At 47.5% G+C, this 25,067-nt stretch overlaps 1 protein-coding gene across 1 annotated transcript in view; it reads right to left on the reverse strand.

Moving 5' to 3' along the window:
- LOC115199103 (staphylococcal nuclease domain-containing protein 1) overlaps positions 1–25,067 on the reverse strand; it is a 351,451-nt gene that overhangs the window by 278,015 nt on the left and 48,369 nt on the right. Inside the window, exons 11-15 of the mRNA XM_029761673.1 lie at positions 23,883–23,984; positions 13,586–13,692; positions 8,707–8,817; positions 6,895–6,967; positions 4,152–4,293 (exon numbers count right to left, since the gene is read on the reverse strand). Coding sequence (XP_029617533.1) covers positions 4,152–4,293; positions 6,895–6,967; positions 8,707–8,817; positions 13,586–13,692; positions 23,883–23,984 — 535 coding nt within the window. The remainder of the gene's footprint in view (positions 1–4,151; positions 4,294–6,894; positions 6,968–8,706; positions 8,818–13,585; positions 13,693–23,882; positions 23,985–25,067) is intronic.

Genomic DNA, 25,067 nt, shown 5'->3' on the forward strand with positions numbered 1-25,067 from the left:
GCTTGGGGATGCAACCTTACGTTAACTAGCCCAACGCTCTAACCACCTGCTTTACGTTGCCAAGGTAAGTTTCTAGCTAGCATTAAACTTATCTTATAAAAAAAAAACAATCAATCAATCATAAACACTAGTTAACTACACATGGTTGATGATATTACTAGTTTATCTAGCCTGTCCTGCTTTGCATATAATCGATGTGGTGCGCATTCGCGAAAAAGGACCGTCTTTGCTCCGACGTATACCTGACCATAAACATCAATGCCTTTCTTAAAATCAATACACAAGTATATATTTTTAAACCTGCATATTTACTTAATATTGCCTGCTAACATGAATTTCTTTTAACTAGGGAAAATGTGTCACTTCTCTTGCAAACAGAGTCAGAGTATATGCAGCAGTTTGGGCCACCTGGCTCGTTGCGAACTGTGAAGACTATTTCTTCCTAACAAAGACAGCCAACTTCGCCAAACGGGGGATGATTTAACAAAAGCGCATTTGCGAAAAAAGCACAATCGTTGCACGAATGTACCTAACCATAATCATCAATGCCTTTCTTAAAATCAATACACTGAAGTATATATTTTTAAACCTGCATATTTAGCTAAAAGAAATCCAGGTTAGCAGGCAATATTAACCAGGTGAAATTGTGTCAGTTCTCTTGCGTTCGTTGCACGCAGAATCAGGGTATACAGAATCTGGCTCGTTGCGAACTAATTTGCCAGAATTTTACGGAACTATGAAATAACATTGTAGGTTGTGCGATGTAACAGGAATATTTAGACTTATGGATGCCACCCGTTAGATAAAATACGGAACGGTTCAGTATGTCACTGAAAGAATAATGTTTTCGAGATGATAGTTTCCGGATTTGACCATATTAATGACCTAAGGTTTATTATATTATAGTTAAGTCTATGATTTGATATTTGATAGAGCAGTCTGACTGAGCGGTGGTAGGCAGCAGCAGGCTCGTAATAGTCAAAGGTATATGGTTTAGAAAGAAATAGTTGACGCGTCATAATTCCTGTAATAACTTGCGGCTGAACTTGAAAGGGGTTCCTTCGTTATTTTACCGTTCATGTCTTCCATAGAGAATGTCTTGATCTACTTCAAATGAGGTCTGTGTTTTGTGCTTAAACCGCCTCGGCGTTTTGATACCCATGTAAATCTCACTAGGTAACGTTTGTCAACATATTTTCATAAATCCACTCTACAAAAATGTTTATCTTCGCTTATATTGATCAGAGTTATATCCTATGGATATCTACACAGTTATAAAATTGGCAAGGTGGTGTAAGCCTAAACCAAACACAGACCTTATTTTAAGTTAATCTAAAAATATCCTATGGAATAAATGAAGGAACCGCTTTTCAGATTTTGCTAGAAGGTGTCATGGGAATTATGACTCGCACTTTGGTAGTCAATTCTTACCTTGCTCATTATTAAAATAGGATTTCCTGCATATAGAAATTACAGTTTTTGTTTTCAGCATTCATCACAGGTAACTTAAACTCTATTTTTATTATTCAAACAGTTGAGAGTATTTGTCTCCTAAGCAGACTCTTCAGTATCGTTGTCACTTCAGAGCTGTGTGTGTGTGTGTGTGTGTGTGTGTGTGTGTGTGTGTGCGTGCGCACACATATTTTAAAAAAAATAAATCAGCCGATTAATCGGTGGCGGCTTTTTTGGTCCTCTAATAATCGGTACCGGCGAAGAAAAATCATAATCGGTCGACCTCTAACACACGCCTCTCCTCACATACTGTGTACACACTAGAGGTCGACCGATTAATTGGAATGGCCGATTAATTAGGGCCGATTTCAAGTTTTCATAACAATCGGTATTTTTGGAAACCGATTTGCCGATTTTTTTGGTTGTTTTGACACCTTTATTTAACTAGGCAAGTCAGTTAAGAACACATTAATTTCAATGACGGCCTGGGAACTGTGGGTTAACTGCCTTGTTCAGGGGCAGAACGAAAGATTTTTACCTTGTCAGCTCAGGGATTCAATCTTGCAACCTTACGGTTAACTAGTCCAACGCTCTAACCACCTGCTTCACATTTGCACTCCACGAGGAGCCTGCCTGTTATGCGAATACAGTAAGAAGCCAAGGTAAGTTGCTAGCTAGCATTAAACTTATCTTATAAAAAAACAATCAATCATAATCACTAGTTAACTACACATGGTTGATGATATTACTAGTTTATCTAGCCTGTCCTGCGTTGCATATAATCGATGCGGTGCGCATTCGCGAAAAAGGACTGACGTTGCTCCAACTTGTACCTAACCATAAACATCAATGTCGTTCTTAAAATCAATACACAGAAGTATATATTTTTAAACCTGCATATTTAGCTAAAAGAAATCCAGGTTAGCAGGCAATATTAACCAGGTGAAATTGTGTCACTTCTCTTGCGTTCATTGCACGCAGAGTCAGGGTATATCCAACAGTTTGGGCCGCCTGGCTCGTTGCAAACTAATTTGCCAGAATTTCACGTAATTATGACATAACATTGAAGGTTGTGCAATGTAACAGGAATATTTAGACTTAGGGATGCCACCGTTAGATAGAATACGGAACGGTTCCGTATTTCACTGAAAGAATAAACGTGATAGTTTCCGGATTCGACCATATTAATGATCTAAGGCTCGTATTTCTGTGTGTTTATTATATTATAATTAAGTCTATGATTTGATAGAGAAGTCTGACTGAGCGGTGGTAGGCACCAGCAGGCTCGTAAGCATTCATTCAAACATCACTTACGTGCATTTTGCCAGCAGCTCTTCGCAATGCTTCAAGCATTGCGCTGTTTGTGACTTCAAGCCTATCAACTCCCAAGATTAGGCTGGTGTAACCGATGTGAAATGGCTAGCTAGTTAGCGGGGTGCTCGCTAATAGCGTTTCAAACGTCACTCGCTCTGAGACTTGGAGTAGTTGTTCCCCTTGCTCTGCATGGGTAACGCTGCTTCGAGGGTGGCTGTTGTCGATGTGTTCCTGGTTCGAGCCCAGGTAGGTGCGAGGAGAGGGACGGAAGCCATACTGTTACACTGGTAATACTAAAGTGCCTATAAGAACATCCAACAGTCAAAGGCATATGAAATACAAATCGTATAGAGAGAACAAGTCCTATAATAACTACAACCTAAAACTTCTTACCTAGGAATATTGAAGACTCATGTTAAAAGGAACCACCAGCTTTCATATGTTCTCATGTTCTGAGCAAGGCACTTCAACGTTAGCTTTCTTACATGGCACATATTGTACTTTTACTTTCTTCTCCAACACTTTGTTTTTGCATTATTTAAACCAAATTGAACATGTTTAATTATTTATTTGAGGCTAAATTGATTTTATTGATGTATTATATTAAGTTAAAATAAGTGTTCATTCAGTATTGTTGTAATTGTCATTATTACAAATAAAAGTAAAATGAAAAAAAAACGACCGATTAATCGGCATCGGCCTTTTTTTGGGTCGTCCAATAATCGGTATCGGCGTTGAAAAATCATAATCGGTCGACCTCTAGTACACACACACACACACCTCTCCTCACATACTGTGTACACACACACACACACACACACACACACACACCTCTCCTCACATACTGTACACACACACCTCTCATACTGTACACACACACACACCTCTCCTCACATACTGTACACACACACACACCTCTCCTCACATACTGTACACACACACACACACACCTCTCCTCACATACTGTACACACACACCTCTCCTCACATACTGTACACACACACACCTCTCCTCACATACTGTACACACACACCTCTCCTCACATACTGTACACACACACACCTCCCCTACTAGCCTGTTTTAATTAAACTGGAAGTAAACAATAGTTGGTAACAGAGTTAAAAGATTGATAACTAGTAGTCTAACCAGGCACCGCTCCAATCTCTGAGGAAGCCAACAAGATGGCGCTGAAAGACATGTCGCTCTGTTAGCTCCTAGCACAAGCATTTCGCAGCACCTTATAGACCTGCTGCAAACTGTGTACGTCACGTATACATTTGATTTGTGTGTAACTGGAAGGACGGTGGAAGAAAGTTACCTAAACCAGGATGTAGTTTGCTAAACCAGGAAGTTGCCTAAAGGCTCTCGTGGGATGGACTACTTACCGGCGAGGAGGAAGGTGATGAGGCAGGTCTCTTTGGGCATGTAGAGTTTGAGGCGGGAGCCACTGAACACGTATTCTACCACCGCCTCTGAGCGGCCCGCTCTCTGGAGGAACGGCAGGAACTGCTTGGCCTTCTGTGTTTCCTGGAGAAGAAACAAACATGTTCAGAGTAGCAGCTTCACCCTATAAATGCAGATCTTCATGTCAATTGGATGGTCTGATAGTGGATCATACACCTCAGTCTTAGTCCATCCACTTCATATGCAGATGAGTAAATTAGGTTGAAGTTCATTGCGTGGGGTTTCTCGGTAAGGGGGAACGGACCGTTGATTTCACCATGACATTGCTAGGCCTCATTTATCTCTCTTTCTGGTGAGTCACTGGCTTGATGGGTACACCAAGGCCACAATTACAAGCGTGGCTAAATCATTGCCTATTCAGACAGGCTGATTAATCAATGGCAGAGAGAGAGAGAGTTATATTAATAAATACACAGCTAGGCAAGCAGGCCAATGCAGCCACAACAAACCAGGCAGTGACTCAGTAGCACGCTCTCATGATTTAGATGTAGTGGGGTGGGGGGTGTGTGTAGAGGAAGAGAGGTGTTCTGGCAAACAGATATATGTACTGGGTGAGGAAGATGAGGAAATATGTTGTTGACAAGGTGGAACTATTCCATCAAGCGCCAGGTAGCTCAGGATTGCAGGGTGCAAAGTCAACATTGCTGTGGTGATTAAAGTTACTGGGCAGGAATCTAGCCCTAAACTACACATTATTTCTCTGTTCAGATGAACTCTTAGGATGGAGAAAGAGAGAGAGAAAGAGAAAGAGAGGTGCCCCAGTGCCATATCCACTCAGCACCTTCGTAGGTACTGTGTATACATACATACATACATACATACATACATACATACATACATACATACATACATACATCCCACTGTATGCCATATCCACTCAGCACCTTCGTAGGTACTGTGTATACATACATACATACATACATACATACATACATACATCCCACTGTATGCCATATCCACTCAGCACCTTCGTAGGTACTGTGTATACATACATACATACATACATCCCACTGTATGCCATATCCACTCAGCACCTTCGTAGGTACTGTGTATACATACATACATACATACATACATACATACATACATACATACATACATCCCACTGTATGCCATATCCACTCAGCACCTTCGTAGGTACTGTGTATAGATACATACATACATACATACATACATACATACCACTGTACTCCATTATATATCCCCACTGTATTGTTCTCTATATAACCCACTCCATCTACATAATCCCTCTCGGTAATATCCCTGTGTGTGTGTGTGTGTGTGTGTGTCACAGGCGGAGAGCTGAGGGGGGCGGTGATGGGCTGTTAGCTGCCATTTATGTATTTTTATTAGAATGCTCACTACAGCCCCCGCGGCCCGGCCACTACAGCCCCCGCGGCCCGGCCACTACAGCCCCCGCGGCCCAGCTCTCCAGCCAAGAGGGAGCAGTACTTTAAGATGGAGGAAGAGACAGACACTCTTGTTCTCCCTGACTGGCAGAAGTCATCAACAGATTGGCATGATATCAAGGATCTATTCCTGGGCGGCTGTCAATCTTCAGAGTGACGAGGAAACAAGCTGACATGCAAATGTGTCGTATCACCCTCTAATATGTCTGCAGTGAAACACAGAGAGGGCTGCTGAGAGAGATGGAGCGTCTTTAGAGGGGGACTGGGCAAGATCAACACACAGGTACAGACAAAGATGCATGCGCACACACACACCTCATTACACTGGAGAACAGCGTGTGTGTGTGTGTGTGTGTGTGTGTGTCTATGCAGGCGTTAAACAATAACACAGGTTCTAGACTGACAGCCCAGTCCATTAAAGCACGGACAAGCCTTCTCGTAAAACAAAGACTTAAGGTGGACAGAATGGGAGGGAGGGAGTGTGTCCCCAGCCGTCATTCCTTTATGTGCTTTAACATACGTGGTCCATGGAGAGAGTGTGGAGAGAGAGAGTGTGGAGAGAGAGAGTGTGGAGAGAGAGAGTGTGGAGAGAGAGAGTGTGGAGAGAGAGAGTGTGGAGAGAGAGAGTGTGGAGAGAGAGAGTGTGGAGAGAGAGAGTGTGGAGAGAGAGAGTGTGGAGAGAGAGAGTGTGGAGAGAGAGAGTGTGGAGAGAGAGAGTGTGGAGAGAGAGTGTGGAGAGAGAGTGTGGAGAGAGAGTGTGGGTACGGCCGTGCATCTCATCATGGGCACAGAGTAAAATCTAATGTTCATTTAGTGAGCAGCCCAATACATTTTCATAAGCAGAGATGCTGTCTGCTGTCCCTGGAACACGTAAACAACTTCCTAGATGACTTTATTAACGCAGAGGGATCTATATTTAGATGGGCCTTTATCGCTATAATATGGGGGGGGGCTGGTATTATGGATATTACTTAGAGTGATTCATCTATAGATCAGATGACAAGGTTAGTCCTGGGGAGTGGCTTGGGAGAGACTGAAGGGCATTGAGACTGGTGAGTCAAGGTTTGGCAATTATATTATCAAGAAGAATGTTGGCCCAAGAATGTGCAGGAACATTGCGCGCACACACACACACACACACCCACACACACTGCAGGGGCAAAAACACACAACATATAAGCCTAGTCACATAACAGTAAACACACACAATTATTCCTCAAAGTCCCACCCACACTCTCACACTAATCCATCTTACCCCAGAGATATCAGCCACTCTGTGGATGGGGACCTCCTTCTTGCTATGCAGCCCTTTCCCGTTCTTGATTGCCCTGTGATCAATCAGAGGGAGAGAGTGAGAGAGTGGCCACCATTACGGTTCATCCCATCATCCAGCGACTTAAGGAGAAACCATCAGGTCTTTGAGCCGCAGAGGAGAAATGAAGCTGTGGGTAATAAACACTCAGAGAGCCATTCCGGCTCAGAGGGGGGATACAGTTTCCAAGCTCCCCGGCTCCACCAAGAGGATCAGCAGCAGAGGGACTTGACGTGTAATCTATACCCTTAAAATGGAAACTGTAATGGTTGGGGGGGGGGGGGGTGGGGGGAATGCATCTTCAGTCTGACCCTGGTGTGATGACCACCTGTTCAAATTCACTGGAAACAGCTTGAGTGCTACAGATGAAGATGACGGAGATAATGGAAATTGTGGCAGTCAGGGTCATCTGTGGGTCAGTGATGTGTGTTTCACTACTGTGTGTGTGTGTGTGTGTAAGAGATGAGGGAGAATGAGAAAGGGAAGAAGGAGTTTGAGGAGCCCAGAAAGAGAGACAGAAAGAGAGAGAAAGGTAGCATGGGGAAACACTTGCACAAACACCAACGGTGGGTAGTCATCTGGTAACCCGGAGATCATCTTTAGTGCTGTATTAAAGCACGTACTAAATCTCCCAGTGCACATACACAGAATTATATTCACAGAGCACGTGTAAAGAGAAGGCCTGATTTAGTGTGTGTGTGTGTGTGTGTGTGTGTGTGTGTGTGTGTGTGTGTGTGTGTGTGTGTGTGTGTGTGTGTGTGTGTGTGCGACACCCAGGGGCCAATACTTAAGTAGAAACTTAGAGCAGGGGTGTAATCATTAGTCTAAACGAGAGTTTCTACTGGACCAATTCAGGTAGGTCCATCCCTGTTTTCTTCGGTTTGCTTCCGTTTAAGAAACGTTTTGCTATAGAATCGGAGTAATGAATACACCCCAGGCCTTGTAGAGGCGCTGATTTACGACACAGGGAAAATTGGCCACCTCTGACCAGTGTTGTTCAAGATTTTGCCATGATGCAACACACACATATTGGTAGCGTATCCCTAGGGGGAATTGGTAACGTATCCCTAGGGGGAATTGGTAGCGTATCCCTAGGGGGAATTGGTAGCGTATCCCTAGGGGGAATTGGTAGCGTATCCCTAGGGGGAATTGGTAGCGTATCCCTAGGGGGAATTGGTAGCGTATCCCTAGGGGGAATTGGTAGCGTATCCCTAGGGGGAATTAGTAGCGTATCCCTAGGGGGAATTGGTAGCGTATCCCTAGGGGGAATTGGTAGCGTATCCCTAGGGGGAATTGGTAGCGTATCCCTAGGGGGAATTGGTAGCGTATCCCTAGGGGGAATTGGTAGCGTATCCCTAGGGGGAATTGGTAGCGTATCCCTAGGGGGAATTGGTAGCGTATCCCTAGGGGGAATTGGTATCGTATCCCTAGGGGGAATTGGTAGCGTATCCCTAGGGGGAATTGGTAGCGTATCCCTAGGGGGAATTGGTATCGTATCCCTAGGGGGAATTCGTAACGTATCCCTAGGGGGAATTGGTAGCGTATCCCTAGGGGGAATTGGTAGCGTATCCCTAGGGGGAATTCGTAACGTATCCCTAGGGGGAATTCGTAACGTATCCCTAGGGGGAATACACTTCTGTTGTTGCATGAGCGTGACAGAAAGCATTTTAATTTAAAGGGAGGTTTAGTCAAGCTCGTTAAATCAGTCAGGTTTAGTTTTTAGCAGTAGAAACCATTTTGGGGCACTGTGCTTACCGTGCCTCTGCAGCCAGTAGCTCGTCGTAGTGGGATGAGCGCTGGTCATCATCCTGTCTGTAGCGGATGACCGTGGCGAAACCTTTACTGACCAACGCCTCGGCTATGTTACTGTGGAGGGAGAGAGAGAAACAGAGAGTTAGTGAGAAACAGAGAGAGGAAGACAGAGAGAAAGCAAGGTGATTTTAACCAGTGTTTATTTATCAACCCAGTTATTAGATACAGTAGAAAGCTTCAAGGCTGCAACACGCCCATCAACACACCAAAAAGGGCGCGGGGGCAAGCCCAGAAACACTGAAGAAAGACAAGCCCAGAAACACTGAAGAAAGACAAGCCCAGAAACACTGAAGAAAGACAAGCCCAGAAACACTGAAGAACAACAGAAGAAAGCTTAAGGAAAATGTGAAAGACAATGACTAACTAACTAACAAGTCAAGGTCCCAGCAACATGGCGAGGTGAGAGACCTTCCAACCACAGCAACCAGAGGCTGCATTGTTATTTCACAAGCACAGAAAGAGGGGGAAGGTGAGAGATAGAAGTAGAAAAATAACGGGTGAGAGTTCGATGGAAGGGCTCTGCAGTTAGCTCAGAGCCCTCAGGCGTCCATGGAACAGCTAAAGTGGATGGGAGTGAGTGCACTCGGTGCAGGCTTGTCTTTCCAAAATGTTTTGTTAGCCTGTCGGCATGCCAAGACCGTAATTGAGAAAGTTTGGTGGCTCCTCGTTTTATTCGGTTTTCTGTTCAGATTAATGAGAGAAAGACAGGCAGAGAGAGCGAGCGAGGCAGAGAAGGCGAGCGAGGCAGAGAGAGCGAGCGAGCGAGGCAGAGAGAGCGAGCGAGCGAGGCAGAGAGAGCGAGAGAGAGCGAGAGAGGCAGAGAGAGCGAGGCAGAGAGAGCGAGGCAGAGAGAGCGAGGGCAGAGAGAGGGGCAGAGAGAGGGGCAGAGAGAGAGAGGCAGAGAGAGAGAGGGCAGAGAGAGAGAGGCAGAGAGAGAGAGGCAGAGAGAGAGAGAGAGGCAGAGAGAGAGAGGCAGAGAGAGAGAGAGGGCAGAGAGAGAGAGAGGCAGAGAGAGAGAGAGGCAGAGAGAGAGAGAGGCAGAGAGAGAGAGAGGCAGAGAGAGAGAGAGGCAGAGAGAGAGAGAGGCAGAGAGAGAGAGAGAGGCAGAGAGAGAGAGAGGCAGAGAGAGAGAGAGGCAGAGAGCGAGCGAGGCAGAGAGAGAGAGAGGCAGAGAGGCAGAGAGAGAGAGCGAGAGGCAGAGAGAGCGAGCGAGAGGCAGAGAGAGCGAGCGAGAGGCAGAGAGAGCGAGCGAGAGGCAGAGAGAGCGAGCGAGAGGCAGAGAGAGCGAGCGAGGCAGAGAGAGCGAGAGAGCGAGCGAGGCAGAGAGAGAGAGAGAGCGAGCGAGGCAGAGAGAGAGAGCGAGCGAGGCAGAGAGAGCGAGAGAGCGAGCGAGGCAGAGAGAGCGAGCGAGCGAGGCAGAGAGAGCGAGCGAGCGAGGCAGAGCGAGAGAGGCAGAGAGAGCGAGCGAGCGAGGCAGAGCGAGAGAGGCAGAGAGAGCGAGCGAGAGAGAGAGAGAGAGGCAGCGCGAGAGAGAGAGAAAGAGAGGCAGCGCGCGCGAGAGAGAGAGAAAGAGAGGCAGCGCGCGCGAGAGAGAGAGAAAGAGAGGCAGCGCGAGAGAGAGAGAGAGAGAAAGAGAGGCAGCGCGAGAGAGAGAGAGAGAGAGAGGCAGCGCGAGAGAGAGGCAGCGCGAGAGAGAGAGAGAGAGGCAGCGCGAGAGAGAGAGAGAGGGAGCGCGAGAGAGAGAGAGAGAGGCAGCGCAGAGGAGAGAGAGAGAGGCAGCGGCGAGAGAGAGAGAGAGGGCAGCGCGAGAGAGAGAGAGAGAGGCAGCGCGAGAGAGAGAGAGAGGCAGCGCGAGAGAGAGAGAGAGGCAGCGCGAGAGAGAGAGAGAGGCAGCGCGAGAGAGAGAGAGAGGCAGCGCGAGAGAGAGAGAGAGGGAGCGCGAGAGAGAGAGAGAGGCAGCGCGAGAGCGAGAGAGTCAGCGCGAGAGAGAGAGAGAGGCAGCGCGAGAGAGAGAGAGAGGCAGCGCGAGAGAGAGAGAGGCAGCGCGAGAGAGAGAGAGGCAGCGCGAGAGAGAGAGGCAGCGCGAGAGAGAGAGAGAGGCAGCGCGAGAGAGAGAGGCAGCGCGAGAGAGAGAGAGAGAGACAGCGCGAGAGAGAGAGAGAGGCAGCGCGAGAGAGAGAGAGAGAGGCAGCGAGAGAGAGAGAGAGGCAGCGAGAGAGAGAGAGAGGCAGCGAGAGAGAGAGAGAGAGAGGCAGCGAGAGAGAGAGAGAGAGAGGCAGCGAGAGAGAGAGGCAGCGAGAGAGAGAGAGAGAGAGGCAGCGCGCCCGAGAGGCAGAATGCGCGAGAGGCAGCGCGCGAGAGGCAGCGCGCGAGAGAGCGCGAGGCAGCGCGCGAGAGAGCGCGAGGCAGCGCGCGAGAGAGCGCGAGGCAGCGCGCGAGAGAGCGCGAGAGGCAGCGCGCGAGAGAGCGAGAGGCAGCGCGCGAGAGAGCGAGAGGCAGCGCGCGAGAGAGCGAGAGGCAGCGCGCGAGAGAGCGAGAGGCAGCGCGCGAGAGAGCGAGAGGCAGCGCGCGCGAGAGAGCGAGAGGCAGCGCGCGCGAGAGAGCGAGAGGCAGCGCGCGCGAGAGAGCGAGAGGCAGCGCGCGAGAGAGAGCGAGAGGCAGCGCGCGCGAGAGAGCGAGAGGCAGCGCGCGCGAGAGAGCGAGAGGCAGCGCGCGCGAGAGAGCGAGAGGCAGCGCGCGCGAGAGAGCGAGAGGCAGCGCGCGCGAGAGAGCGAGAGGCAGCGCGCGCGAGAGAGCGAGAGGCAGCGCGCGCGAGAGAGCGAGAGGCAGCGCGCGCGAGAGAGCGAGAGGCAGCGCGCGCGAGAGAGCGAAGAGGCAGCGCGCGCGAGAGAGCGAGAGGCAGCGCGCGCGAGAGAGCGAGAGGCAGCGCGCGCGAGAGAGCGAGAGCAGCGCGCGAGAGAGCGAGAGGCAGCGCGCTAGCGAGAGAGCGAGAGGCAGCGCGCCGAGAGAGCGAGAGCAGCGCGCGCTAGAGAGCGAGAGGCATGCAGCTGCCGCGAGAGAGCGAGAGGAGCGAGAGGCAGCACTGCGCGAGAGAGCGAGAGAGCGAGAGGGGCAGCAAACGCGCGAGAGAGCGAGAAGCGAGAGGCAGCGCGAGAGAGAGAGAGCGAGAGAGCGCGAAGAGAGCGAGAGAGGAGAGCGAGAGGCAGCGCGCGCGAGAGAGCGAGAGAAGAGCGAGAGAGAGCCGAGAGAGAGCGAGAGAGAGCGAGAGAGAGCGAGGAGAGCGAGAGAGAGCGAGCGAGAGAGCCTAGTAAACTGCCTTCAACTGAGATGCGGAGTCAAAAAGAAAAGAGAAAAAACAGAAAAAGTAATTTCCCCGTCCTCACTTTGTTTCATGACAGTGGCTTTAATGACTTTCACATCTTGTGAATGGAAATGTGGAGGCAGATCAGCTAACACTGCAAAAATGTTGGACTAAGTGTTGCAAATTGCCTTCAAATTAGACACTTTTTAAAAAAGTTGAAAAAGCATGTTGTTTTCTTTTCATAGATCTCACATGACTGGGATGGGTGAAAACAACATGGGGGATCTTTCACTTTGACCCATCCAGGTTGTCAGATTAGTGCTTGTTCCAAAGATTATATTTATTCTACCTTCATGTCTAAAGGCAAGTCAGTTTAAAGAACAAACTCTTATTTACTGAATGACCTAGCCTGCCTGACTGTATGCATTTCTAAAGTATGAGGAAATGAGGTTGACGTGTCCTTGGGAAATCAGACAACCTTTAATACACCCTAGATTAGCCTAAAAGCAGGGTACGGTCAAACAGGCCTTTTCCACAACCCTCTCCACCAGTCCCCACTCCTATACTAACAATCTCAATGGTAGTGGTATCTAGGACGTAGGCTGCTAGCCTGCTGGCACTAGCCATCTCCAGCTAGCCCCCCTGCTGTGCCTCTCTCCCTCGCCTTGTGCTAAACGGGTAGAGGGGTCTGGCTCACCACGTGGAGAGAAATATGGTGCGCCATAAGACGCGAGCGCGCACACACACACACACACACACACACACACACACACACAGCACCTCAGAGCCTGAGGGTGGCCCGGCCACCTGTTACCCACAATGCACCGCAGTGCGTCTGGCTGGTAATTGGGTGACCTACGCTGGCCTGGCGTCGCTGCTAACTAGCGGTGTCGTGTGATAAGGGGGGCTAGCAGATGAAAGGAGAGGTACTCCGTAGCTCCAGAACATGTCTTAAAAAGGTCTTTCTTCCATTTGTATGAGTGAAAACATCCTCACAGGGCGTAGCCGGGCGACATGTTGATGTGAAGGGGTGTGAATGAACTGTGTTGGTTGCTCTTTAATGCAGTAGGCCTGTATTGTGTACATTTAACCTGTTCTCTTGGGCTTTTGTAGAGCTTTTATTTCTCGTTGAACTGTCCTGTCCTTGTCCATTACATCAGTGGCCTACAGACAGATATTGACTTCAACTGATTCAAAGGAATATAGATATATATGGCCTAGATCAGTCCCCTTCAATCATAGCATATTGCATGTTTGTTCCAGTCCAGCACTAACACCCAATTCAACTTTCCAACGGTTGAAATGCAGTCAGTTTGAGCTGACTCTGCTGTGTTACTGCTGGACTAGAACAAAGCTCTGCACTTACTATAGGTGTTTCCAGAGCCAGGACTGACAAACGCTCGTCTGGACTCCTCATCCTGTCTACAAGCAAGGTGACAGACGGGGTGAACAGACATGTTAGGGGTCAGCAGAGGTTGAGAGTGCAGGGGGAAAAGTCAGTGTTGAGATAGGTGTACTCACATGCCGCCGATGGTGACGGTGGCACAGGTGCGTTCTGCAAAGGCGGGGATGGTGCTGGTCTCTGAGGAGCTGGTGGCAGCTCTGATGTAGTCCACCGTGACGTTCACCTGAAACGCCATGTCACAGGAAATGATGTCAACGCCATGTCACAGGAAATGATGTCAGACAACAACTCTCCCGGTGAATGAGGGAGATTTGGAGTCAATTTGTCAACGTAATTTATTTTGCCATTAGTGATGGGGGGAATGGATAAAGTTACAAGACGCTAGTATTTTCCTTCATAGCTTGCTCTCCGACTTCTTTTTAAGTAGGAAGCCAATTTGTTTTCAGCACATTTATTTCCATGACTGGTTAAGTCGTTCTCATGACTCTTGTCCCTCTGCAGCAGACATATGGTGAGCAATATGTTTGGAACATCAAATCGTAATAAAATCACAATATCGACTAGTCAAAGTTATTCAAATAATTAGAAATACTGGTCATGAAAATACAATAGCCAGAAGAGAGTGTGTGTGTGTGTGTACGTGTGTGTACGTGTGTGTGGGCTAGTTTACAAGGTCACCCCCAGTCAGTGTGAATCATGTCAGGCTGGACTGTAGATCTCCCCAGAGGAGCACTGGGGCTGTTTATAACTCCACGCTCACAAACACACTCACACGCACGCGCCCACACAACCAAGAGGTGGCAGATTGCTATCAAACACGGACAGGCCCAGCAGCACACAGCGGGAGGAGGAAAAACAGTGTTTAGATAGGGAACAACCATTTCCCCCATTCCTCCCTTCCTGGCCCACAGAGCAAACAGAAGCAGGGAAGCAGGGATGAATAGGATAGGTGGGGACAGGCAATGACATTCCTTAAGCCCAGGATGGGAGCAATAGGGAACCTACAATCTGGGAATCTCCAGGCCTGCGTTTTTCCTCCATCATACAGTTGAGCAAACAAAGAGCTGTTCCTTTAGAGAGAGAACGAGAACGTTAGAGGTGCGAGGGTCCCAACCGTCCCAGATGTTGGGGTCATAAAGAGACGGGAGAGGAGACGAGGGGGGCGTTGTCATTAATCTGAGGGCCTCGCTGGACAAGGACACGGTGATGGAGGGTAGACAGGATTATAGGAAATGGATGTCCCAGCATGCTCTCTGGTAAGTTGGCATCTGGCGAGGGTGGGTGGTAAGATGGGGATGTGAGAGAGTGGTAGAGGAAGAAGCTAGAACGGCCTAGCTACGAGAGGGTTTGGGGCTACAGTGTAACCGTAAAAGGGGCCTAAAAGGTGTCGTAACTACATTTGAGGACAATGTGGGGCGATGTAGCATTTTGTACAACAATAGGGCACAATCGTAGGGTTTATCATTGGTAGCCTAGCGGTTACAGAGTTTGGCCAAAAGGTTGCTGGTTTGAATACCTGAGCAGACAAGGTGAAAACTCTGTCGATGTGGCACTTAACCCTAATTTGCGCCAGGGCCCCGTACTACTATGGCTGACCCTGTGTAACACATTTCACTTCCTCTATCTAGTGTATGTGACAAAATATATTCAATTCGACAAAATGGCTGAAGCATTTACTAACGAGCCTAAACGTTATTATGCATGACTGTTACTATAAGTCTTCAGAGGCCATTGCATCTATTTTCATGTTAAAGTAGACCTAACAGAATGAGTAGAAAGTTCCCCTATTACAAACCAAAACACAAGGAAAGGCTCAACTTCCACTTAATATAGAAAACTGCCTGGACTACCCAACATATTACTGTCAATAACATTGGTATAAGATGCTCTTAGTAATATTACCGCTAGCAAACACACACTTCATGACAGAAAATAAGCATAAGAACCCAATCGGCATAATGGAAATTTCATTTAGCGCAGACTTCCTGCCGAGGCTCCTCATTTTCCAACAGCGGAACACGGCTGTAAGCTTTTTTGTGCCTCAACAAATAAAGGCATTTATTCCTCCCATAAAAGATGGTTTTGGTTCATTTGTGCTTTGTGTCGCGTCTCCTCCCAAATCTACACAGCTTCTGTACTGGCTCTGCATCGTTGGGCAGGGATAACGACTTTAGATGAGGGAAGGAGGAAGAGCGTGAGAGAGGGAGGAGAAGCAGGAGAAGAGAAAGAGGAGAGGAGGTGTAGGAGAGGAGCAGAGATGGAGAGAAAGAGAGGAGAGGAGCAGAGATGGAGAGAAAGAGGTAGAGAACGATTAGAGGAAGAAATGAGGACAAAAGCAGAAGAGGAAGGAGGAGGAAGGAGGCGGAAAAAGGAATAGAACAGATTCTCAGCAGAGCACGACAGAGAGGGAGAGAGTCTGACCCCATTAAGTAAAGTGATGATAGATTAAAAGGTTTGACAAAGCGATGGTAGATTAGAGGACCCAGCAGATTCTCCACAGACCAGTGTGCAGATCTCAAGATAGAGAAGTCATTTAGAAGAGACCCCAAGAGGAGAGGACTGGAGGGGGATATCTGATGAGGAGGAGGAGGGGAAGAAATGCGTTTGTTCCGACTGGGATCAGGGGCTCGGAGATTTGCTTAACTGTGTGTGTGTGTGTGTGTGTGTGTGTGTGTGTGTGTGTGTGTGTGTGTAGATATCCAAGTGTAGGTAGATAGAGTGTAGGTGTACAATAAGTAAAAAGCATGCTTGGTCTGACACAGGGCTGTTTTGTTTCAGAGCTCCCCACACCAACCACACTGAGTGGTTGAGTTGAATAGTCTGGAGCAAGGTGCAGTGGGGAAAGTCTGTAATACATATTTTATGGATTAAAAACTGAGCCTCGGCTCTGCTCAAACACACAGCTGTAATTCCACCGTCTTAAAGCCCAGGGTGGAGAGAGGGAGAGAGACATGACTTCATAGCAGTGTTGATGTGCTCAGATTCCCCGGTGTGGTTAACAACACAGTAAAAGCAGCTGGCTATCATTTAGGGAAGTGGGGTGAACTGCAAACTCCACACAAAGTCCCATCTGGGATCTGGACCTGGGGACCTAGTGACTCCTGTGAAATGAGCAGGCATGTATAAAGAGAAACACACAAACACGTGTGCATACCGCTACACACACACACACACACACTGCTCCCACTATAGTCAAACTGGCAACACAAACACCACGGTGTCTCACTTTACATTCCCACACACGTTATAAAAACAAGATGAAAAAACTGCCATTCTCTGTACTACACTCACGCAGCAGTACAGGAGCCACTTTCAGCGGGACGGGATTATCCGAATGTGCTCTCCCCTGATAAGTGGATTAATGCAACGTTTTCATTGGACTTTTTCTGCTGAGGCTGAGACCCGGAGCATAGAAAAGAGGAACAGCACTACTTATAAAGTTAACCAAATCTAGCTTTGGATTATGTCACCAAGCGAAACAGCTATTTCAATACGGGGAGAGTCGAGAGAGAGCGAGTGGGAGAGACGGAGAGAGAAAGAGACGGAAATAGAGAGAGCTGAAAGCACTTCTCTGCAGATTTACCTTCATTACCCGACATGAATAAACTTCTCAGGCTTTCTGGCGTCTCTGTCAGTGTGTTGAGGGATAGAAGAAAGAGAAGCGACCTGAAATGGACTCCGGTCCAGTCTAACCACCTGAGGCTTGTGTACAGCACTTCAGGGCCCATACTCACAGCAGCTGATAGTAGGAGCGCTGATACAGGATAAGTCTTAAAATTCAGAACCAATTAAATGATATGGATTATACTCTGCTCAAAAAAATAAAGGGAACACTTAACAATGTAACTCCAAGTCAATCACACTTCTGTGAAATCAAACTGTCCACTTAGGAAGCAACACTGATTGACAATACATTTCACATGCTGTTATGCAAATGGGATAGACAACAGGTGGAAATTATAGGCAATTAGCAAGACACCCCCAATAAAGGAGTGGTTCTGCAGGTGGTGACCACAGACCACTTCTCAGTTCCTATGCTTCCTGGCTGATGTTTTGGTCACTTTTGAATGCTGGCGGTGCTTTCACTCTAGTGGTAGCATGAGACGGAGTCTACAACCCACACAAGTGGCTCAGGTAGTGCAGCTCATCCAGGATGGCACATCAATGTGAGCTGTGGCAAGAAGGTTTGCTGTGTCTGTCAGCGTAGTGTCCAGAGCATGGAGGCGCTACCAGGAGACAGGCCAGTACATCAGGAGACGTGGAGGAGGCCGTAGGAGGGCAACAACCCAGCAGCAGGACCGCTACCTCCGCCTTTGTGCAAGTAGGAGCACTGCCAGAGCCCTGCAAAATGACCTCCAGCAGGCCACAAATGTGCATGTGTCTGCTCAAACTGTCAGAAACAGACTCCATGAGGGTGGTATGAGGGCCCGACGTCCACAGGTGGGGGTTGTGCTTACAGCCCAACACCGTGCAGGGCGTTTGGCATTTGCCAGAGAACACCAAGATTGGCAAATTCGCCACTGGCGCCCTGTGCTCTTCACAGATGAAAGCAGGTTCACACTGAGCACGTGACAGAGTCTGGAGACGCCGTGGAGAACATTCTGCTGCCTGCAACATCCTCCAGCATGACCGGTTTGGCGGTGGGTCAGTCATGGTGTGGGGTGGCATTTCTTTGGGGGGCCACACAGCCCTCCATGTGCTCGCCAGAGGTAGCCTGACTGCCATTAGGTACCGAGATGAGATCCTCAGACCCCTTGTGAGACCATATGCTGGTGCGGTTGGCCCTGGGTTCCTCCTAATGCAAGACAATGCTAGACCTCATGTGGCTGGAGTGTGTCAGCAGTTCCTGCAAGAGGAAGGCATTGATGCTATGGACTGGCCCGCCCGTTCCCCAGACCTGAATCCAATTGAGCACATCTGGGACATCATGTCTCGCTCCATCTACCAACGCCACGTTGCACCACAGACTGTCCAGGAGTTGGCGGATGCTTTAGTCCAGGTCTGGGAGGAGATCCCTCAGGAGACCATCCGCCACCTCATCAGGAGCATGCCCAGGCGTTTGTAGGGAGGTCATACAGGCACGTGGAGGCCACACACACTACTGAGCCTCATTTTGACTTGTTTTAAGGACATTACATCAAAGTTGGATCAGCCTGTAGTGTGGTTTTCCACTTTAATTTTGAGTGTGACTCCAAATCCAGACCTCCATGGGTTGATAAATTGGATTTCCATTTATTATTTTTGTGTGATTTTGTTGTCAGCACATTCAACTATGTAAAGAAAAAAGTATTTAATAAGATTATTTATTTCATTCAGATCTAGGATGTGTTGTTTAAGTGTTCCCTTTATTTTTTTGAGCAGTATATATATGATATGGAGCTGATCCTATATCAGCACTCCTACTAATCTTGCGAATAGCAACCTGAAGTCTATGGCCTGAGATTGTATCCATCCCCTCTCTTGTTTTCCTTTCATCGCCATGTGTGTGGGTGTTAAGAGGTCAAATAACACTTGGACACATTTGAATAAAAAGAAAAACGATAACTGTGATTCAAAACAAATGTTCCCCTTGGAATTGAGATGCAGTCCGGTTAAATTCTCTGTTGAACTTTATATTCTTAAATGTAGAAAAACAAATGTTTATATGACTAATCCCTGAAACTTGGTTATTAAAACATATTGAAAGAGGTTTTATTGTAGCACAGAATCATTAAGAGGGTAGTTTGGTATTTTCCAAGAATAACCAACTACCTCAGTCACACATTAACAGCTCTTAACTGATGCTCTGACATCCATTTGATACGGACCCAGCCTCTGATAACAGAAACCCTTTCAATATGAATATTGGACACGCTTCATAACAGATGAAAAGTATCTCAGCCATCTTGATAGAGACGGAGACAAAGGGACATCATCATCATTATTATAATATACATCTCTTAAAGTGGAGCACCTTGAGGCTTCCTCTGGCTGTCTGCCAACTTACTAAACAGACACTTCGAATGACTGATTGAGCTTATTGTATTTCAGTGTTGAACGCCTTTTATGCTTAGGTCGATGACAATAGTGTTCTGTAGGGAAAAGTTGGTTCAATTCCCAACAACCACCATTGGTGGACTGAATGATACAACCTTTGACCTGTCATGTAAAACCCTCTTTAGGACCACTCGGGACTGAAGAGGGGCACATTCTGATGAGGGATACCCAGCGGGTGAACCCAATTTGGGGGTGGCAGCACTCCTTGCATGCCGTCCCACCGGATTTCGAGGGAGCAAAAATAACTTGTTAAACTGATGTCGTCTGCCGTGCTGTGTGAGGCGAGGGCAGAGCTCGGCGGCTCGGAGCTGGGGCTTTCGGGCGTACCGTGCCCTCCCGAGCACCAGACGTGTCTGAAAATACCAGAGTACCACCGTGTCAAGTCCCAATTACCCCGCTGATGAAGTAAAGCGATGGTGCCAGTCGTGCCGAGCAGAGCTAAGAGCACTAAAAGAACCCAGTGCAGATTCTCAAATGAGACCAGGCTCAAAGGCTTTAGTACTACATTTAAACGTTAGAAGACCATCTTATCCAGAGCCACCTACAGGAGCAATTGGGGTTAATTGCCTTGCTCAAGGGCACCTAGTCGGCTCGGGGATTCAAACCAGCAATCTTTGGGTTATTGGCCCTAACGCTCTTAACTGCTAGGCTACCTGCCATCTACAGTACTGTCAAATCTCTTCTGTCCTTCTTTGTGTTTGCTGAGGAGGTAAAATGATGGTGTCTGTGGTGGCCAGCGAAGCAGGAGCGATAAAAGCAGCTAGTGGACATGATCAGAGAATTCCCTCTAATTGTTGCTGTAGTAAAAACACTGGTCCTTCTGCATAACAGGACACAAAAGCGTTGGTAGGACTGCAAAATCTGGTCGTTGGATGGTTTAGCTTCCACACTTAGTGAACTGGGTTCACTGACATTTCCCTTTTCTGCAGTCAAAATGGGATCAAAACAGAAGCAAATTAGGCCTATATGCAGTCAAAGATCAGCATTTTAGACCTTTTCCTTCCATGTACACTCACCCTCGTCTCACACCACTGTACCCTTACATCAATACAACACTTGATGCAGCTAATCATCTCAGATTCCTCCTTGTCGTGCTTTCTAACTCTGGTTGCCATGGCGGCCGAGGGCAGTGAACCTACCTTCAAGGTAAAAATAGTTTGGGTATCAACATATATCTAAGAATCACCCGAAAAAACGTGTCTATTCTCAACCGAGCCGTCTTAGCAAAAACACAGGCTATTAAAGAACGGGAGGAAACTAGTGCTCAGCCAGGGTTTCAAATACTTAATAATTGTTGCCCGTTTGAGCTGGGGAGCCTCAATATACCAATAGAAAACGCTCTGTTGCTAAATATTTTTGTTCGGACTTGATGATATTGTACTGTTTTCCTTTTGTAACTTTAAATTGTGAATACAAATCAAATCAAAAGAACGGGGGAATGTTTTAGTCTCATGCTGTATGGATTGGGCTACAGCGAACAGTGAACTGAAGCTCTACACCTAAACCGTCATCACTTCAAAGGAATAGGAACCTAGCCTTCTAAAGGAATACACTGCGATACTCTCAGCTTTTATGACGACTGAATGGGAGAGGTGGAGGAATCGAATCAAGGATGAGGGGCAAAGAAGAATGAGAGGATAAATAAGACGATGCTGGTTTGAAATATTATTTGAAAAGCGCATCACCAAGCTAAGGACCCTGGGACTAAACAACTCCCTCTGCAACTGGATCCTGGACTTCCTGGCGGTCAGCCCCCAGGTGATAAGGGTAGGTAACAACATGCTGATCCTCAACATTGGGGCCCCTCAGGGGTGCGTGCTTAGTCCCCTCCTGTACTCCCTGTTCACCCACGACTACGTGGCCAAGCACGACTCCAACACCATCATTAAGTTTGCTGACGACACAACAGTGGTAGGCCTGATCACCGACAAGAATGAGACAGCCTATAGGGAGGAGGTCAGAGACCTGGCAGTGTGGTGCCAGGACAACAACCTCTCCCTCAATGTGAGCAAGACAAAGGAGATGATCGTGGACTATAGGAAAAGGAGGGCCGAACATTAACTATTGTGGTCCAAACACACCAAGACAGTTGTAAAGAGGGCACGACAAAACCTTTTCCCCCTCAGGAGACTGAAAAGATTTGGCATGGGTCCCCAGATCCTTAAAAAGTTATACAGCTGCACCAGAGGGCATCCTGACCAGTTGCAACACCGCCTGGTATGGCAACTGCTCGGCATCTGATCATAAGGCGCTACAGAGGGTGTAATGTCTACGGCTCAGTACATTACTGGGGCCAAGCTTCCTACCATCCAGGACCTATCTACTAGACGGTGTCAGAAGAAGGCCCAAAAAATTGTCAAAGACTCCAGTCACCCAAGTTCTCTCTGCTACCACACGGCAAGCGGTACCAGAGTGCCAAGTCTAGGACAAAAAGTCTCCTTAACAGATTCTACCCCCAAGCCATAAGACTGCTAATCAAATGGCCACCCGGACTATTTACATTGACTGACACCAACTACTGGTTGTTTATCATCTATGCATAGTCACTTTACAAATTACCTTGACTAAACTGTACACCTGCATATTGACTCGGTACCGGTTCCCCCTGTATATAATCTCATTATTGTTATGTCATTTTCTTGTGTTACTTTTAGATGTATCTTTTTATTTTATTTTCACTTTAGTTTATTAACTATATTTCTTGAACTGCATCATTGGTTAAAGCCTCGTAAGTAAGCATTTCACGCTAAGGTCTACACTTGTATTCGGCGCATGTGACAAATAAAATTTTATTTGATTTGACCTTTCACTCTTGTAATTTATTTTGCATGGTCAGAATCAGCTGCGAAGGGCTGCTTCAATTCAGAGGGGAGACGAAGTTGTTGGGTTTTTTGTCTCCAGTGGTAGGAATACTGAGGTGATGTCGGTGTAAATGTGTCAACATGTTTCATGTTTGAGGTGTTGGCAGCTGCATAGGCTATTCTCGTTGTATTCTCGTGGAGACAATCTCTGTCCATCGCTGTTGTATTCTTGTGGGAAACCAAAATGTTCCCAAACTGGAGATTAAACCAGGAGGATTCTCTCCATCGGTTATCGACCCCACCACTCACCATCGTACAGAACTAGTTCGCGGCTGCGCCTCACAAAAGGACAGTTTGAAATGCGGCAATTAAGATTCGAATTTTGATTACAATGTGCTCTAGTTGTCTGACGGAATAGCCTGAAAACAAAACTCTGCTCAGATTTACTCAAGAGGCATACAACGTAGTGCAGGCACAGCCTATAGGCACAGTGTTTAAAAAACCTTTAAATGTATTTTGGGTTCACAGTGCGGACCGAACCAAGATCCCCGTACCGGCACGGTTTGGTACGAATACATGTACCGTTACACCCATACCACACACAGAACTAATCATACAGCAAGAATGATCTTCTCTCACTCAGTTAAACCATGTTGGGGGTGGGGGGGCGTCATTTAACTGTGTTTTTGCACTTTGACAGACTAAGAACTTCTGACTTGATTCAGTCTTCGCAAATCACAAATAGCACGCCGCAATCATTACTGTCGCTTCACTCTACACTAGCTTCGAGGGAGAATATAGAATATCGCCTCATTAAAAAATCATTAACGTTGATGATTAAAACGAATATGAGGGGCGTGACGAGTTTCCAAACTCTTATTGAATACTGAACTCTCATGGCCCCTTGCTCGGTGTTGTGAAAAGCCCAGAGGATTGTGTGTGCCTGCGTGTTCTCAAATCAGCTCTTAAGCGTAGTACTTCGAGCCCTGCTGTGAAGACCATGTAAACTACATTGGCCCAGCATGTATGGGCCCAACAAATCACTACTAACACAAACACACAAAAATCCCCGTTTAAATCTGCAGAGCCACAGGGCTGGAGCCACACATGATTTCCGCCCAGAGGGAGTGAGATGTAAGGCCCAGATCGGGAGCGACTAGATTGAATCTCCTGATTCAAATCAAATGGTCAGTCAGTGTATGAGGTAGGAGTGGAGGGACAACTCCCATGTCACTTGACATGAATCAAACAAGTTAAAATAGCAGGTGAGTTATTTCAGGAGTGTGTGTGTGTGTTTCAAGACAACAGTTCAAGAAAGAAAATGGATGATCTGGACCAGTGGTTCCCACTGTGGGTACTTGGACTATCCACAGGGGTACTGGAGAAGACTAAAACGCACATGACGGGTACTTCAGGGGTACTGCGGGCAGAGAGAAACTCAGTTGGTGGTAGAGTAATGGAAAAAGGATGGGAACCACTGATCTAGACTACACTAGATCTTCAGAGAGAGCCTCCAGAGCAGATCTAGTCAACTACAGCTCTACAGGAGTGGGACTTGTGGGCGTGGTTCTCTTACCTTCTTGCCAATGATCTTCTTCCTCATGAACTCACGGGCCTCGAACATGTAGGGGATGTCGTAGATGGGACGGAAACGCTTGTCTTTGTCTTTGTTCTTCTCCTGCAGAGAGAAAGGAGAAAGAGAGAGAGACAGCGAGATACAGGATGAGAACGAGAGAAGGGGAAAGCAGAGGGGGACAGAAAGAGAGAAAAAGTTATTAAAACGTCTTCAAACACTGACTTCCAGCCATCCCTCTCATCCTTCTTGTTTCTCTGCAGTGGCCCCGGCTCCCCCTCTCTCTCTTTCTTCCCCACCAGTCTGAATCCCCACTGCACTGAAAGCTGCTGGGCTCAGTTGTTTACCGTTCCCACTCAGGAGTCCTGTCACTGGGGAGATGGGATGAGGACTGGTGCCATTGTTCCATCTGGATCATAAACACCCCGGCATGAATGACAGCATCACACACACACAAACACGTGCAAATACACACAAGGCAGGAACAGAACATAAATAGAACCGATTTGCATTTTCAAAAGAGTTATTTTTTTTGTCCTCCTTCAGTATCAGGGACAGACACACAGAAACAGGAACAACAACAACAATTACAGTGAATGACAAACACACCCACACAAAGAAATGACACACGCACAAATGCAAAAAGAAATAAGGCTATGGATTACAATAGCTCTGTGTTTACCGCCCATTCTACCAAGACCATTATTATCTCTCCTCACACACACGGTGCTCGCCCTTTCCTCTCCTCCTTTGGGATGTTCTAGTCGTTCTCCTTGTGTCGGTGCTGACACGTGCGCTGTGCAGCTGAGCATTTGGAAAGTTCTGGAGAAGAGGCAACAGGGGGGCAGTGTGTTTGTCTCTCACAGGAGCATGGGCATTGGGTGCAGAAGCCCACCCCTCAGTTTATAGAAAGAGAAACCAGCGTTACAAAACTGCGTCCACACCCACGCTCCATTTCCATTGAAACAGATTCCCTCTGAACGTGTCTACCGATGCTAGCCTAGCGCCCTTAGCGATTAGAGAACATCGTTCAAAAAGAGTTGACCTGACCGTGTGAGCCAGGCACCTGGCTTCACAGGAGGGACTCCAGCCACGGCAGAAATCACATAATCTTAACCGCCTAATGTGGTTTCCGTTAACCTTGACCAAAGTGTAATGATGTTTGGGTCGATTAGGTCCCCCCCCCTC

Source organism: Salmo trutta, chromosome 8 (assembly GCF_901001165.1).
Source record: "Salmo trutta chromosome 8, fSalTru1.1, whole genome shotgun sequence".
Lineage (NCBI taxonomy): Eukaryota > Metazoa > Chordata > Actinopteri > Salmoniformes > Salmonidae > Salmo > Salmo trutta.